Source organism: Rhinopithecus roxellana, chromosome 19 (genome assembly GCF_007565055.1).
Source record: "Rhinopithecus roxellana isolate Shanxi Qingling chromosome 19, ASM756505v1, whole genome shotgun sequence".
NCBI lineage: Eukaryota > Metazoa > Chordata > Mammalia > Primates > Cercopithecidae > Rhinopithecus > Rhinopithecus roxellana.
Genome location: NC_044567.1, coordinates 63,181,132 through 63,199,661, shown reverse-complemented (window position 1 = coordinate 63,199,661; position 18,530 = coordinate 63,181,132). Strand labels below are relative to the sequence as shown.

The 18,530-nt window shown below is 43.8% G+C and overlaps 1 protein-coding gene across 3 annotated transcripts in view; it reads left to right on the top strand.

The window, feature by feature from the left end:
* The first annotated feature begins 832 nt into the window (after positions 1 to 832).
* RNF157 (ring finger protein 157) overlaps positions 833 to 18,530 on the top strand; it is a 97,995-nt gene continuing 80,297 nt past the window's right edge. For 2 of the 3 annotated variants that reach the window (XM_030923402.1, XM_030923400.1), the window contains exon 1: positions 833 to 1,135. In XM_030923402.1, the coding sequence (XP_030779262.1) occupies positions 1,048 to 1,135 (88 nt within the window). In that variant the 5' untranslated portion in view covers positions 833 to 1,047. The remainder of the gene's footprint in view (positions 1,136 to 18,530) is intronic. The other variant, XM_030923401.1, reaches the window with a different exon arrangement.

The following is an 18,530-nucleotide window of genomic DNA, read 5'->3' as shown; positions in this document are numbered from 1 at the left end:
TCAAGAGGAGCCCCCGGTTCTGCCTGGCTCGGTTCGCTTTCGCCTGCGTCGACTCTCTTGGCACTCAGGCCTTTCCAAAGTTTCCAGGGTGCTGTTTCCAAGATACAGACGGAGGCTGAATGTCTTGATCTTATCCTGAGTCGATGTTCTCCTAACTTTAGGGCTACAAGGAGCCATAAACAGCACGTATAGAGTTGGGAGCGTTTTGAACAGACGCACGTGAGAGGGAGGCGGCATCTTCCTAGCCGGTCACCAGCATTAATATGGGGCAGGAGAGATGCGAACACATCGTGGGACCCCTCTCTTAGCCCCCACTGCATGAGGTTTCCGACGACCGCCGCCTGCAGATGCTGAGGGGTGGGGCTGGAAAGGCCTCCTCCAGGCGCGGGAGCTGCGGAGCGGGGACCGCCCGCTTTGGGACGCCCTGGACAATGGCGAGCGAACTCCCGGCCAGGCCTCGCGGACCGCGGGAGGGGGCGGCTCCCTGCAAGGTAATCCGAGCCGGATAAACAGACGCATCCCGGCCAGGCGCAGCGCTAGCCTCGCGGGGTCCCCGCTCCGGCCGGTCCCGCCCTGCCACGAGCCCCCGACTGCGCCCCGCCCCCGCCGCGAGCCCCTGGGCCCCGTCTCCGCGCGCAGAGTCCAGCCGCGGCTCCCCGCGCGAGGCACGCGCCGCCGGCTCCTGCTGCAGCCCCGCGCTCATTGGCTGCTCCGGCGCTGGCGCTCCCGCCCCGCCTCGCCATTGGCTGGGGCCGCGGCGGTCCCCGCGCGGAGCCGCCGCTGACATCACGCGGCCTGAGGCAGCTGAGGCGCCCCCGGCCCAGCCCCGCAGCCCCCTCGGTAGAGGCGCTGCCGCTGTGCCCGGCGGAGGATGGTGCGCGGCGCGCCGGGGGCTCCCCGCCACCAGAGCCGCAGCGCCGCAGCTGAGCCGGCCGCGGCGGGCAGTCGGCCCCCGCACCGGGCGCGGGGCGGGCGGCCGCGGTGAGGCGCGGAGGGCGGCGCGGGCACCGGGGCCGGGCCGGGGCTGCAGCTGCAGCGGCCGCGGCCATGGGGGCCCTGACGAGCCGGCAGCACGCGGGCGTGGAGGAGGTGGACATCCCGTCCAATTCCGTGTACCGCTACCCGCCCAAGTCCGGTGAGGGCGGGCGGGCGCCGCAGCCGCGAGGAGGGAGAGGGGCATGGGCAGGGGCAGGGGTCCGGGTCGGGACGGCCTGAAAGGGCCCTGCGGGTCTTCTGGGACCCAGTGGTCGCGGCCGCTCCAAAACGGTCTTCGAGCGAGAGAGGTCTTCGAGAAGGCCAAGATTTCCCCCGCCCCGGGCGAATTAGCTCAGGGGGCGTCCTGCGGGCCCTGGCAGGGTCACCGAGGGCACCGAGCCCCTCCACCGGAGGACGGGAGTGGCCTCCATTGTAATGGGCCCCGTGACGGGGACGCGTGCCCGCAGGGACTGCGGCTCCTGGGGAGCGGGGCTGCGGCGTCGCAGGCGAGGTCAGCGCCCCGCACGGACCCGGCCGGCCCGGCCCACAGCCCGCTTGCCTCGCGGGGTCCGAGGGCCGCGGGGGAGGCGACCTCGGCATCCCAAACAGGTATCTGCGCCAGGTGCTATCCTTGCGCTGCCGTCTCCGGGCCTCTGGAAAGGTTAGAATTAGGTTTCTCCTGGAAAAGCTTCCATTGCTTGCTGGAGGATGGAAGCCAAACATGTATTTGGAGTGCGGGTGCTTTTGCAGAGGCTGTCAGAAGCGGGGGAAAAAAAAGTAACAGTAATGTTTGGTAACCTGAGTATCAGAGTCGCTCGGATTGCCCCTTTGCTAGCGTAGTGGCAAGCCTGGGTTTTGGAGTGGGACCAGCTCTGGGACAGAGCAGAGGTATTGGAAACGTATGGAAGTATTATGTTTGTTATTAGAATCATCCCTTCACTTAAAAAGATAAATGTCTCCAGCCTCTGGGTTGTGGTATCAGCATTGGAGGTGGAGGAGGATTTTGACAGCAAAACAGAGAATCACAGGAAGGTAGTTCAGTTATGTGAGCATCGGCCAGTGTGAATTGCATGACCTAGCTGGTGTTTACTTTTAATTGCAAGTAATTTTACTTTAATTAATTACTTTTAATTTTATTCTCAAGACGTATGGGGATGAATGGCTGCCACATTCTCTCTGGCTTAGGACCTGATGAAGATTTTGGTGATCTCGGAATAAGGTGTCAGAATTGGAGCAGAGCCTCGTCTCTTTTTGGTAGAATAGAGACATACTAATGAGATGAGCTGGTTTCTCAGCAGTGTGTCCGGTGTCTGCCAGGTGAAAGCAGGGGCCAGACGATGAACCTGCCCGCATCCCCGCAGAGTGTCTGCCAGAGCTGTGTTTCTCACTGCTTTTGTGCCAAAGAATGATTCCTTGCAAAGATTAATGTAATAATTGTTTTAGAAAGATCTGAGATAAAGCTGTGGGTCATTAGTATTTTAATCAAGCTCTGACTGATGATGACTACATAAAATCACTGCTAAACAAGGCATAGATTTTGTTTTTTAATAGACAAAAATATTCTTAGGGTGGCATGAGGAAAACTTTTTAAAATAGACAAAAATATGCAGCAGTATTTGTGGGCTCTGTTTTTCTTAAACCACATGGCTTTTATTGATCAGAATATGGAGCATACTTTGCTGAGCTTGGAATTTCCAATAGTGTTTGCTGCCTCAGGAAAGTATTCACCGCTCCTTCACATGTGGAACTTAACGTAGGTAAACCTCTGGAACGCTGTTCCCCAAAGCATATTTGTACAAGTATGAATCTTGGGTGATGATAATAAAAAGATAATAGACCAAACCAAAATTTTGTTAATTAGCACACTCAACACTTTGTCTTAAATCATCTCCACTCTACCAATCTTTTAACAATTTAACTGTAAAACTGTAATTCATGTTAAATCAGAAGTTATCCATGAGAGAAGTCTTTACAGCAAGTGGACCAAATTATTTATGTTGACGCTAAAACACAGAAAATAGGATCAGAACATCCATGTCTCTGTCAGTAAACCTTTGTGTATTTGAAACCTTACGTGAGCTTACATACATGCTGTAGATAGAGGCATCGCCTTTCTTCTGATCTTTGAATTGACCTGGCTCTTTGTGGGATTACAGTGTTAGTCCTGACAGGAACCTTCAAGAGAGTTTGGCCATGACCACCATGCCTAGCTAATGTTTAATTGTGTGTGTGTGTGTGTGTCAGAGTCTCCCTCTGTCATACCCAGGCTGGAATGAAGTGGAGCGATCTTGGCTCACTGCAACCTCTGCCTCTAGGGTTCGAGCAATTCTCCTGCCTCAGTCTCCCAAGTAGCTGGGATTACAGGTGCTCGCCACTACACCGGCTAATTGTTTATATTTTTAGTAGAGATGGGGTTTCACCCTATTGGCCAGGCTGGTCTTGAACTCCTGACCTCAGGTGATCCACCTGCCTCAGCCTCCCAAAGTGCTGGGATTACAGGCATGAGCTACCATGCCCAGGCAAATTTTTTGTAGAGGCAGTATCTCACTATGTTTCCCAGGCTGGTCTTGAACTCCTGGTCTCAAGCAATCCTTCCGCCTTGGCCTCCCATTCATTTCACTGATAAGAAAATGGAGACCCAGAGAAATGAATTGGTATGGCCAGGGTCTCTCAGGCAGTTAGTGTTCTTCATACTATACCATCTGCCTCTACCTCTCAAGGAATTGGGTTTTGAACTTGTACTCAAAAAACAAGACTTAAAACAATCATTCCATGATTATGGAATGAAGGCTATTTCGTGTCATAACTGAAGTCCCTGTAGAGGAATCAGCCTGGGTTGATTTTGAGAAGTCTCCTTATTCTGAGTACTAGTAGTGGAACAAAGCAAGTAGCAGAGTCAGCTTTATCCAGATGACATACCTTGTAGTTTGGGCGTTGAGTCCACTGTCTGGCTCACTGGAAAGCGGCTAGAACTGCACTGCCTGTGGAACAGTTGTTTCAGAAAGAAACACCATCATCTGTCCTTGTAATGATGGTCACAGTGTCCAGCCGAAATTGCTTTTTACTTAGTATTTTTAATGGAACTTCTTAGTTTTGTATGCACATTGAAATAGAAACATTTAAATCCTATCAAGAATGGCTGATTGAGACTTGGGTTTGTAGCTTTTTTCTATCCTTAAATAGAGGTAGATAGAAATAAATAGCCTAAATTATTTGGAATTATTTATTTTTGAATAGGTAATATGGTCACATGGTTCAAAATTTAAAAGAATGAAAACACATACCGTGAAAGCCTTGTTCTCCCCGCTGTTGTCCATCCACCTGGTTCTCCTGCCTCCCTCTAAACCTCCCATCCCATGTAACCACTTTTGGTTTCTTTGGAATTCTTTTAGAGTTTCTTGTGTAAATGCAAGCATAGCATGCTATTAGACTGTTCTATACCTTGCTCTGTATGCTTTCAGAGATATTGGAGATCTTTTTATATTGTCTCATATTTGACAAGTTTCTCTGTGCTTTTTAACAACTATATAGTATTCTTCTGTATGCATATGCCATCTTTTTTTTTTTTTACATAGTCTCCTATTGATAAACATCTGTGAGTTGTTTCTTCAGTATCTTACTATTGCAAACAGTGCAAAAATGAATAATGTCATGCATTAGGTGATTTTTAGATTTATTAATAATTGTGTGAATATTAATCATTTAAGTAATAGAAAGTATGGTGGGAGTTTCTGTATAGCATTTCTATATTAGCATAGAAAGCAATTTAGAGCATGATTCTACTCCATTCGGATGTACTTTTGTAATTTTTGAGTTAGAGGTCATATATCCTTCTCTAAGATCTTTGCATCTTTAAAAGCCCAAGATCATTTGTTTAGCAAAGAAAGGTACGACTTTGTGGAGATGGTTGCTTTTATGAAAGCTCATCTTTTGACAGAAGTATCCACCTTGGTAAAAGTCCACATTGATAAAAGCCTGTTTTCTCTATCCAGGAAGAAACAGGCATACTATAAAGATAATTTGATTTATAGAAACCAGTACCTCATAAATCTAGTTTGTTTCCCTCCACATATTTGGGCAAGTTGGAAAATAGGAATAATTTGTTTTGCTGAAGTCTTTAAGAAGTAAACCTACTACAAAAATTCAGAATAGTAATCAGAGTCCTGACCAGCTAGCTTGGTTAAACCTGGGTTTTTGCTTTTAAGGCCTTCAACTGACAAGATGAGACCCACCCACACAATCAAGGATAATCTCCTTTACTTAAAGTCAACTGATCGTAGATTTTTAAAAATTAAATTATTTTTAGAGACAGCATCTCACTCTGGCACCCAGGCTGGAGTGCAGTGGTGTTATCAAAGCTCACTATAACCTCAAGCTCCTGGGCTCGAGTGATCTTCCTGCCTCAGCCTCCTCAGTAGCTGGGATTACAGGCATATACCACCATGCCTGGCTAATGTTTAAAGTTCTTGTAGAGACAGTATCTCACTATGTTCCCCAGGCTGGTCTTGAACTCCTGGTCTCAAGCAGTCCTTCCACCTCAGGGTCCCAAAGCGCTGGGATTACAGGAGTGATCTACTGCACCCAGCTGTAGATGTATCACATCTGTCTACATCATCATTCTCCAGCATTATTTTAGAGTACATATATTTTGGTCAAATGGGTCTTTCCTATTGCAAGAACAGTTTTTTTTTTTTCTTTTTTTTTTTGAGACACAGTCTCTGTGGCCCAGGCTGGAGTGCAGTGGCACGATCTCGGCTTACTGCAAGCTCTGCCTCCTGGGTTCACGCCATTCTCCTGCCTCAGCCTCCCGAGTAGCTGGGACTACAGGTGCCCGCCACCTCGCCCGGCTAGTTTTTTTTTGTATTTTTTAGTAGAGACGGGGTTTCACCGTGTTAGCCAGGATGGTCTCGATCTCCTGACCTCGTGATCCGCCCGTCTCGGCCTCCCAAAGTGCTGGGATTACAGGCTTGAGCCACCATGCCCGGCTGCAAGAACAGTTTTTAAAGGCATGGGTAATAAGTCTTTGTCAAATAACTATAAAAGTTTTTATGTAAGTTTCTCTCAGCTTTAGGAGTATCAATTTAATATTAGATTTGAAACCATACACTTAAAAATACGTAACTTATGGTTGGGTGTGGTGGCTCACACCTGTAATCCCAGCATTTTGGGAGGCCGAGGCAGGTGGATCACGAGGTCAGGAGATCAAGATCATCCTGGCTAACATGGTGAAACCCTGTCTCTACTAAAAATACAAAAAAATTAGCCAGCATGGTGACAGGAGCCTGTAGTCCTAGCTACTCAGGAGGCTGAGGCAGGAGAATGACGTGAACCCGGGAGGTGGAACTTGCAGTGAGCCGAGATTGCGCCACTGCACTCCAGCCTGGGCAATAGAGCGAGACTCTGTCTCAAAAAAAAAAAAAAAAAAAAAAAAAAAAGTAACTTACTACAAAATAAGGAATTATTTGGTTGGCACAGTTTAACACTTTAACTAAAATATCCAAAACAGTTTAGAAAAAGAACAAAGTTGGAGGACTATCACTACCCTATTTTAAAAGTTACTATGCGTATAATTACTATAATGCCAGAGTGATCAAGGTAGTGTGGTATTGGCACAACTAAGAGCATATAGATCAATGGAACAGAGTTATGAACCAGAAATCCTTACATTTATTTTCAGTTGATTTTGACAGAAGGACCGAGACAATTCAGTGGGGAAAAGATAGTGGTTTCAACAAATATGCTGGGATGAGCAAAAAAGAAAATGAACTCAGACCTATTCTTTACATCACCAATATTAACTCAAAATGGATTATAGAGTTAAAAGAGAACCCAGAGAATGGGAGAAGATATTTATAAATCATAGGTATGACAAGAATTTGTGTCTAGAATATGTAAGGAACTCTTATGCTCAATAATAAAAAGACAACCCAATTAAAGTTTTTATGTAAGTTTCTCTCAGCTTTAGGAGTATCAATTTAATATTAGATTTGAAACCATACACTTAAAAATACGTAACTTATGGTTGGGTGTGGTGGCTCACACCTGTAATCCCAGCATTTTGGGAGGCCGAGGCAGGTGACCAATTAAAAATGGTCACAGCACTTGAATAGACATTTCTCCAAAAAAGATATACAGTGGACAATAAGCACATGAAGAGATGATCATTATTAACTTTCAAGGAAATACAAATCAAAACTACAATTAGATACCACTTCATACCCATTAGGATGGCTATAATTTTCAAAAATGATAATGACAGGTACTGGTAAGGATATGGAGAGATCGAAACCCTCATACCCAACCGCTGTGAATGTAAAATGGGGCAGCCACTTTGGAAAACGGTTTGACAGTTTCTCAGATGGTTAGTTACTAGATGACTCAGCAGTTCTACTCCTAGGTATACGCCCAAGAAAAATGAAGAAAATACATTCACATAAAAAGTTGCACATGAATTACTCATAATAGCTAAAAGGTGGGAATAACCCAAATGTTCATCAACTGATGAAAATAACTACTGATAAATAAAATATGGTAGGTCTGCACAATAGAATATTATTTGGCAATAAAAAGAAATGAAGATTTGATATGTGCTACAACCTCGATGAACCTTGAAAATGTTATACTCAGTGAAAGAAGCCAGGTGCAAAAGGCAATCTATTGAATCATCTTGTTTACAAGAAATGCCCAGAAGAGGCAAATCCACAGAGACAGAAAGTAGATTAGTGGCAGTGGCGCAGTGGCTGCGCCTGCAGCTGCCAGCGGCTGGGGAGTGGGAGAAATAAGCTGTGACTGCTAATGGATTTCTTTTGGGGGTAATGGCAGTGTTCTAAAATTAGATAGTGGTGAATAGCTGTATAACACGGTCAATATACTAAAAACCATTGGATTGTACACACTAAATAGGTGAATTCTGTGGTATATAAATTGTATCTCCACAAAGCTATTTTCAAAATGGGGCCAGGTATGGCGGCTCATGCCTGTAATCCCAGCACTTTGGTAGGCCAAGGCTGAAGGATGGCTTGAGCCTGGAGTTCAAGACCAGCCTGGGCAACAGAGTGAGACCCTGTCTCTATAAAAAAATTCTTTTCTAAATTAGCTGGGCATGGTGGCATGATATCAGCTACTCGGGAGGCTGAGGCAGAGGATTGCTTGTGCCTAGGAGTTCAAGGCTGCAGTGAGCTACGATTGTGCCACTGTGCTTCAGCCTGGGTGACAGATTGAGAACCTGCACTAGCAAAAAAATAAAAATAAAAATGCATCATAGGCCTAAATGCAAAGTGAAAACGATGAAACTCCTAGAAGAAGACATAGGAGAAAAATTTTATTTGATTTGGATTGGGCAAAGAGTTCTTAGGACACCAAAAGCAAAATCCATACAAATAAAAAATAATAATTGGATTTCTTCGAAATTAAAAACATTACCACCTCCAAAGACAGTAAAAAGTCGAGAAGACAAGCCACTTTCTGAAAGAAAATATTTGCAAATCACGTAAAGGATGTGTATCAATATTAAGAACTCTTACAACTCAATATTATGGTGACAAACCACCCAATTAAAAAATGTGCAAGAGGCCAGGCGCTGTGCCTCACACCTGTAATCCCAGCACTTTGGGAGGCTGAGGCAGGCGGATCATGAGGTTGGGAGATTAAGACCATCCTGGCTAACACAATTACCCTGTCTCTACTAAAAATAGAAAAAATTAGTTGAGCGTGGTGGCCGGTGCCTGTAGTCGCAGCTGCTCGGGAGGCTGAGACAGGAGAATTGCTTAAACCCAGGAGGCAGAGGTTGCAGTGAGTGGAGACTGGGCCACTGCACTCCAGCTTGGGTGACAGAGCAAGACTCTGTCTCAAAAAAAAAAAAAAACAGAAAAGTGCAAGATTTGAATAGATATTTCACTGAAAAAGATGTAGGAATGGCTGATGAACATGTGGAAAGATGCTCAACAGCAGCAGCCATTAGGGAAATACAATTAAAACTGCAATGAGATACCATTTCACACCTATTAGGGTTAGGATAACTAAAATAGAAAAGGCAGACAATGTCAAATGTTGAAAATGCAGAGAAATTGGAATCTTCATGAAGTGCTGTGGGAAATGTAAAATAGTACAGCCGCTTTGGAAAGTTGGGCAATGTCTTAAACAGTGGAACATAAATTTGCCTTATGATTCAGCAGTTCCACTCCTATGAATCTGTCCAAAAAATGAAAACATATGTACACTCAAAGACATGGATGCAGATGTTCTTAGCAGCATTGCTCATAATAGCCAAGAAACTGGAAATAATCCAAGTGTACATCAGCTGGTGAATGGATAAACAAAATCCATTGTTTATTTCATGGTACAGTCATATGATGAAACACTGCTCAGCAATTTAGTTTTTTGTTTGTTTTTGCTTTAGACACAGGGTCTTGCTCTCGTACCCAGGCTGGAGTGCAGTGGTGTGATCATAACTCCCTGCAGCATTGACCTCCTGGGTTCAGGCACTCCTCCAGCCTCAGTCTCCCAAGTAGCTGGGACTTACAGGCACATGCCACCACTCCCAGCTAATTTTTTAAATTTATGTTTTGTAAAGATGGGGTCCCACTCTGTTGCCCAGGCTGGTCTTGAACTCTTAGTCTTGAGCCATCCTCCAGCCTCGGCCTCCCAAAGTGCAGGAATTACAGGCATGAGACAACACGGCTGGCCATATTCACTAATTTAAAAGGATGAACTACTGATACATGCTACACAACATGTTTTAACTTCAAAAATATTATGCTAAGGGAAAGAAACCAGATGCAAGACTATATATCGTATGAGTTTGTTTATATGAAATGGCTAGAAGAAGCACATTTATAGAGATAGCAGAATAGTGTTTGCCTAAGGCTGGTAATAAGAATAGGAATTAATTGTAAATGGGCATGATGGAACATTTTGGGGTGATGGAAATGTTTTCCGCTGGATTGTGATGATAGTTGCCAAAATCATTGAATTGTTCAGCGGATGGATTTTACACCATGTTTATTATACTTCAATAAACCTCTTAAACATAACAGCACAGAGGGGTTTATGCCTTTTGGATAAAATGAATGCAAGAGCTTGATAACTGAAAGGGTGGGGTTCTTGGTAGCAAAAGGCATTGAACGTAGGCTTTTTTTTTCTTTTTTAAATAAATGGAGATGGGGTCTCACTGTGTTACCCAGGCTGATCTTATACTCCTGGGCTCAAGCGGTCCTTCCACTTTGGGAGGTCAAAGCCGGAAGATCACCTGAGGTTGGGAGTTTGAGACCAGCCCAGTCAACATGGTGAGATCTCATCTCTACAAAAAATTTTAAAAATTAGCCAGGCATGGTGGTGGGCACCTGTAGTCCCAGCTACTCAGAAGGCAGAAACAAGAGGATCGCCTCAGCCCAGGAGGTCAAGGCTGCAGTGAGCTATGATCTGGTCACTGCACTCCAGCCTGGGTGACAGAGTGAGACCCTAACTTTAAAAAAGAAAAAAAATCTTTTTTTTTTTTTTTTTTTTTGAGACAGAGTCTCGCTTTATCGCCCAGGCTAGAGTGCAATGGCGTGATCTCAGCTCACTTTGCAAGCTCCGCCTCCTGGGTTCACTCCATTCTCCTGCCTCAGCCTCCTGAGTAGCTGGGACTACAGGCACCCGCTGCCATGCCTGGCTATTTTTTTTTTTTCTTTTTTCTTTTTCTTGTATTTTTAGTAGAGATGGGGTTTCACCATGTTGGTCATGCTGGTCTCGAACTCCTGACCTCGTATCCACCCACCTCAGCCTCTCAAAATGCTGGGATTATAGGTGTGAGCCACCATGCCGGGCTAAATATCTCTTTTTAAGAAATGTGAATGATTAGGAGGAGAGACTGAAAGCATAGAGATTTGGTAGGAGACTCTTACAAGATAACCTACTGTAATTGAACTTGGAAAGGGCTAAAGTCTTGACCCAGGATGCTTTGCATAGAGCACATGTTCAATGTTTTTGTTTCTTTGATGACTGACGTTTTTAGCCTGGGTGACCAGAGAAGTGAGATACCATTGACAGAAATTGGAATTGTGGAGCAGAAACTGCTTTTGAAGTGAGTCCTAAATGTTGGCTGGTTGCTTTACTTTGCCTCAAGATCTGGGGAAATTAGACAAAAACCCACTAATTTCCCAAAACCACAGAACAGAGGATTCTAATGCCCCATGGAAGGGTTCTGTGGATTCCCAAGGGACTCACGTTATGATCATTTTGACTCCTGTGATCCAGTTTGCTGCCTTTGCCCCATTACAGATGTGACATCAGTCCATTCTTCAATTTCTCCAGAAAATTCCATTCACATGATCTATTCAAAATATAGATTGTACTAATGATTTGTGGGGAATGACGAGTTGGGGTGTACGTTACAGAAATGCAAACAACTCCAGAGGAATCATAAGCGTCGTTACCCTAAACTGTACTTGAGAGTTTTACTGATTCTTTAAGTTCTCCAACCCCTGCCTTTCTTTGTCCTAATGTCTCCTTCCTCTTTCCTTTTTTTTTTTTTTTTTTTTTGACTCTTCATTCTTACGTCTTAGAAGAAAAACAAATTACAAGCAGTTTAGGTTCCATCAAGAAGCAACAAAAGCACCCGTACATACCCTTAGTGTGCTGATCTCTATTCTAAGTAGCTCATTAAGGTATATCCTCCAAAAAGATAGTGCCTTCCCTAAGAGGAGTTCTGGTGCCAGCTCTTCAGATAAAGTGCTCTTGATTCCTCCTCCTTTCAGAAGAAAAGATTATTGAGTTTGAGGCAAAGATGGGCTATCTGGATGAAAAGATATAGCAGATGATTGAAGATCTGGACTGAAATGCTGAGGATCAGAGACAAAGGTTTGGGAGTTGAGTATGGGAAGAGAGAAGCCAAAATTTATCAGTTGCCCACTGGGCTTAGCCAGCTTCTATACACATTTGATCTTACTTGATCTCAACGATAATCTGTTGAAAAAAGTATTATCATCTCTATTTTACAAATAAACCAAAGCTCAAAAAGTTTAAATAGTTTGTCCTAGGGCACAAAGCTGATAGTCAGCAGCATCAGGATAAAATCTAGCTCTCTTGTAAGTCAAAACCTTTGCTTCGATTCTGTGAAGAAGAGAGAAAGTGTGAAGGAAGAGGAGAGGGCTGAACCCTTAAGATATGTCCATGTTTATGGTGAAAAGTGAAACAAGTGAGAGGCAGAAGAGACACAAACTATCCGGGGTTTTGAGGAAAGAGAACCTCAGAAATGAGTGTTGAATTCTGCAGAGGTAAATGCAGTGTGAGACAAGACTTAGTTTGGTTGGTGTTCCAGAGAACAGTTTCAGTAGAGGGGTGGAAACTATTGTGAAAATTTGAGGAATTATTGGATGTGTGGTGTGAAGGGACAGGATGAATCGGTGGACGGATGAGTGGTTGGGTGGGTCAGTGAGTGTTGTTTTTTTTTTTGTATTATTGTTATTATTATTATTTTGAAATGGAGTCTCACTCTGTTGCCCAGGCTGGAATCCAATGGCACAGTCTCAACTTACTGCAACCTCTGCCTCCCAGATTCAGGCGATTCTCCTCCTGCCTCAGCCTCCCGAGTAGCTGGGATTACAGGCACCCGCCACCACGCCCAGCTAAGTTTGTATTTTAGTAGAGATGGGATTTCACCATGCTGGCCCAGGCTGGTCTTGAACTCCTGACCTCAGGTGATCCACCTGCCTCAGCCTCCCAAAGTGCTGGGATTACAGGTGTGAGCCACTGTGCCTGGCCCGAGTGACTGGTTATTAAGCCATGGCAGATGGAACTTTTTTGGTATTTGTTATTTAAGTTGGGGAGACCAGTACATGCTTGTAGGATGAGGTAAGTAAGAAGCCAGTGGAGAGAGAGGAACACAAGTGTTAAACCAGAAGGATGGTTACGGATGTCGTCTCAGGTGAGGTAGAGGCAGCTGGGAATGAGAACTCAGGTGAAGAAGTTAACCTTGGAAAGGAGGAATGTCTCCTTGAGACTGGAAGAAAGTATGGATAGAAATACGGGGAAGTTGTTAGGTGTTGAAACTTTTGTAATGCATAAGGGTTTTGAGAGAGCGCCACAAAGAAGGAAGAAGGATACAGGATTGGGGTTGGGATGTGATGCATGCCTGTAATCCCAGCTACTTGGGAGGCTGAGGCACAAGAACACAAGGGTTTAGATGCATTGATGTGTGTCTTTCTCTAAATGCTGTGAAGCTACCATTGTTAAGACTATGTTGTACTGGTTCAGAATAGAAGAGTCCAGATCTAAGTATATTTAGCATGATAAGAATAGAATTTAAATTAGTGGGGGGAATGGAATATTCAATAAATTTTTTTTTAAATTTCTTTTTAGAAAAAACACCCACAAAGTCTACATCTATGAATTCCATTTGTAAAAAACAGGAAGCAACATAAACTGTAAAGAGAATGTTTATCAGTAGGGAAACAGTTAATTAAATCTGGACATTCAATGGGAATACAGTATAATGGTTAAGAGCACAGGTTCTGGAATGAATATAGCTGAATCTGGGGACCTGACACTACCTCTTTTTTTTTTTTTTTTTTTTTTTGAGATGGAGGTTAGCTCTTGCTGCTCAGGCTGGAGTGCAATGGCGCAATCTCGGCTCATGGTAACCTTTGTCTCCCAGGTTCAAGCTGTTCTTGTGCCTCAGCCTCCCAAGTAGCTGGGATTACAGGCATGCACCACTATACCCGGCTAATTTTTGTATTTTTAGTAGAGACAGGGTTTCTCCATGTTGGCCAGACTGGTCTTGAACTCCTGACCTTAAGTGATCTGCCCGCCTCAGCCTCCCAAAGTGCTGGGATTACAGATGTGAGCTACTGCACCAGGCCTCTGTAACATTTTTATCACCTCAAAATAAAACCAATTAAACAGTTTGTCCCCACTTTCCCCTGCCCCCATCCTCTGGCAATCACCAGTCCAGTTTCTCTCTCTGTGGATTTACCTATCTGGATATTTCATATACATGGAATCATACTACAGTATGTGACCTTTTATGTTTGGCTTCTTTCTCTCAGCATGATGTTTTGGAGGTTCATCCATGTTATGTTGTAGCATGTATCAGAACTTCACTTCTTTTTATGGCTGAATAATATTCCGTTGTATGGACATATGTTGGACACATTATATATCACATTTTGTTTACCCATTCATCTGTTGTTCGACATTTGTTTGCACCTTTTGATTATTATAAATAGTACTTCTGTGAACCCGTATGATGTGAACATCTATTATTTCCTTGTATTTTATTTCTTATAGTTATTTTAGAAGAACCAGTGAAGGAACATGAACAATAGCTGAGACCAAGAAAGTCCTGGTTTTTGTTGATTGTATACAGTAAAATATGTGGAAATTAAAGGGTTTAATAAAATAAAATCTATATTTTGGATTTTCTGTTGCCATACTTTCCCCCCTTACAATGTATTCATTGAGGAAACCTGGTCATTTGTCTTGTTTGAGTTTTCTGCAGCCTGAGTTTTGCCAGTTACCTCCCTGAACTGTCATTAATCATGTTCTATTTTATTCCCTATAAGCTGGTGGTTGGGTTCAGCGGCTTGATCAAGTTCTTTTCTTTTTTTAAGCTTTAAAATTTGAAGCTACTTACTTTGGTAAGACTACTTTGTTGCATTTTCTGTCACTAGCATGTATCTGGTTGTCTTTTTTGTGGGGGAGAGGTTTGGTAATGAATGATTTATTAATTTATTAAGACTTACATTCTAATCCTATCATTCCTTCTTTGTTTATTAGCTAGAACATTTCTATAAAGAGAAACTTTCCCTCATCTATCTTTTCTTTTTCTTTTGAAATAGGGTCTCTGTTGCCCAGGCTGGAGTGCGGTGGTGCCAACACGGTTCACTGCAGCCTTGACCTACTGAGTTTAAGTAATTCTCCTGCCTCTGCCTCCTGAACAGCTAGGACCAAGACCCTTGCCACCAAGCCGGCCAATTTTTTTTTTTTTTTTTAAGATGGAGTCTCACTTTATTGCCCATGTTGGAGTACAATGGCGTGATCTTGGCTCACTGCAACCTCTGCCTCCCCAGTTCAAGTGATTCTCCTGTCTCAGCCTCCTGAGTAGCTGGGATTACAGGCGCACACCACTACACCTGGCTAATTTTTGTATTTTTAGTAGAGATGGGGCTTCACCGTGTTGGCCAGGCTGGTTTCAAACGCCTGACCTCATAATCCACCCACCTCTGCCTCCCAAAAGTGCTGGGATTACAGGTGTGAGCCACTGCGCCTGGCCCAGCTAACTAAAAAAAAAAAAAAATTTTTGTAGAGCCAGTGTCTTGCCACGTTGCCTCAGCTGGTCTCAAACTTCTGGGCTCAAGGCCTTCCCAAGTGCTGGGATTACAGGTGTGAGCCATGGCACCCAGCTTCCCCTCCTCTATTAATTATTCACTGCCCCAGAGGTGCAGTTCATATAGGAAAGGCAAGATAAATGCTTGAGGCTTTCCCTTTAATTGCCAGTTTCCAAAATAGTGAATTGGTTTGCTACAATCCTTCAATGGTAACCTTTTTTTTTTTTTAAGATATCATTATGAACTCAGTGACTTACACTTATTTTATGCCTTGCCCTTATTATCCTGATGAAGTTTAATATATTCCATCTTTGTTCTGTGGGAACCTCTTTAAGTCAGCTCTTGAGTCCCTTGGATATGACCCTAGCAGGTTTAGAGAGCGTCCTTTTTATCTGGTATGACAAGATGTTCTAGTCCCATCTTGTGTATTTCCTGCCATAGACTTGGAATGTGGCCTCCAAAGAGCCCTTGTTCCTGTTAGTGGGAAATGACGTTTGGAGATTACAGGCTGGGTGCTAGAGGTACCCCTCCTACTTTGTTGGTCTTTGTTTCTAGGCCTTTTCAGTGGCCCGAGTTAGGAAACATTGTAAAGATAAAATACACATCATGCATTTTTATTGAAATTTCTAATACAAATTCAGGACTGTATGGTTTTTATTTAACCTTGGCTTTCTTTAACTTTCTGTCTGATTCTGAATACACTAGGTATGATAAAACTGAAATATCACATAATTACTCATCTGCTTAATGACACATTCTCAGAAGAAAATACTGCCACCAATAATATGATTACTGTAAACTGAGATTTTTTTTTTTTTTTTTTTTGAGACGGAGTCTCGCTCTGTCGCCCAGGCTGGAGTGCAGTGGCCGGATCTTAGCTTACTGCAAGCTCCGCCTCCCGGGTTTACGCCATTCTCCTGCCTCAGCCTGCCGAGTAGCTGGGACTACAAGCGCCCGCCACCACGCCCGGCTAGTTTTTTGTATTTTTTAGTAGAGACGGGGTTTCACCATGTTAGCCAGGATGGTCTCGATCTCCTGACCTCGTGATCCGCCCGTCTCGGCCTCCCAAAGTGCTGGGATTACAGGCTTGAGCCACCGCGCCCGGCCTTTTTTTGTATTTTTTAGTAGAGACGGGGTTTCACCATGTTAGCCAGGATGGTCTCGATCTCCTGACCTCGTGATCTGCCTGTCTCGGCCTCCCAAAGTGCTGGGATTACAGACTTGAGCCACCACGCCTGGCGAGATATATTTTTTTGCAGTTTTCTTTCCTGTGGAGATGTACAGTTAAATTCCAGTCTTTTAAAGTTCTTGGGAATAGTTTCTCTTTCTGTAGTTATTCCACTATACATACACTTAGGTTCATTTGTTTCACTTTACGTTTGATTTTTAGAGATTGCTTTACAGAAATTTTAATTTTATAATTATGCAAATTGTTTGCATAGTTCCAGTGGTAGATACACAAAACAATGTGTATTCAAAGAAATCTACCTTCTGTCTGGTCCCTTCTTCTACGTTCCCTCCTTCCTATAGATAAGCGCTTTAAAATTATGATTTATCCTTACATTGCTTGTTTTAAAAATATTAATTGATATGTTTATATCTTCATAGCCACTCTTCCTTACATGCGTGGTAGCATAATATAAATTAAGCCTATTTATGTTTATTGATATGATTGATATGTTTGGCTTAAGGCTGGCCGTTTTATGTTATGTATATAAATATATATAAAAACGTATAGTTTTTCACTATGGAGTCTGTTTTGTTTGCTCTTTTTTTAAGATGTATTTTTTGGATTTAGGAAGGTCTGTATTTTTCTGTAATGGCTACCCTTATTTAATCTTTATATATTACTGTTAGGTTATTATTATTATTGTCTGTTAGTTTCCTACTGTGAATAATACGGATATAACTAGTAACCTCTTCACTCACCTCTCCTCTTTACTCCAGCATTTGAAGTATCTCCTTTGACTCTCACTTACACCTAAAGTTTGTCAGCAAACATATTCTGCTTTTTCTCTGCTATCCATCCCCCTTTTCCTTTATTTTTTGAGAGCTGTACTGTATTTTCTTTCTTTCTGGTTTTTTTTTTTTTTTTTTTTGAGACAGAGTTTTGCTCTGACATCCAGGCTAGAGTGCTGTGGCACGATCTTGGCTCACTGCAACCTCCACCTCCTGGGTCCAAGTGATTCTCCCGCCTCAGCCTCCCAAGTAGCTGGAACTACAGGCACAAGCCACGACTCCCGGCTAATTTTTGTATTTTTAGTAGAGATGAGGTTTCACCATGGTGTACAGGCTGGTCTCAAACTCCTGACCTCAGTTGATCTGCCCACCTCAGCCTCCCAAAGTGCTGGGATTACAGGTGTGAGCCACCATGCCCGACCTGTTTTTCCTTTCTTGAGACAGTCTTACTCTGTTGCCCAGGCTGGAGTCCAGTGGTGTGATCATAGCTCACTCCTGCCTTGATCTCCAGCTATCCTCCCACCTTAGCTTCCCAAGTATCTAGGACCACAAGCACTTGCCACCATGCCTGGCTAACTTTTTAAATTTTTTATTGTAGAGATGAGGTCTCGCTATGTTGCCCAGGCTGGTCTTGAACTTCTGGGCTCAAGCAATCCTCCTGCCTTGGCCTCCCAAAGTACTGGGATTGCAGGCATGAGCCTCTGGGCTTGGCCTGGAAGCTTATTCTTTTTTTTTTTTTTTTTTTTTTGAGACGGAGTCTCACTCTGTCGCCCAGGCTGGAGTGCAGTGGCCAGATCTCAGCTCACTGCAAGCTCCGCCTCCGGGGTTCAGGCCATTCTCCTCTCTCAGCCTCCCAAGTAGCTGGGACTACAGGCGCCTGTAACCACGCCCGGCTAGTTTTTTGTATTTTTAGTAGAGACACCGTGTTCGCCAGGACAGTCTCGATCTCCTGACCTCGTGATCTGCCCGCCTCGGCCTCCCAAAGTGCTGGGATTACAGGCGTGAGCCACTGCGCCCGGTGGAAGCTTATTCTTTAGTAGACTCCTCAGATGAGTTCAGGGGCTTTTCTTTCTTTGAGTACCTTAAAATGCTACTTGTCTTCTGACATAAAGTGTTTCTGTTGAAAAGTCTGAAGACACCGATTTTCTTCCCCTCTAGGATTTTGGCTTTTTGCCTGGATGCCTTTCTTTCTTTAGAGGTCAGTCGTTTTACTGAACTTGTCCTAGTGTTGATCATTCTGCCTCATACCTTTTATGTTTTTTTTTCTTGATATTTATGTGTTTATTATTG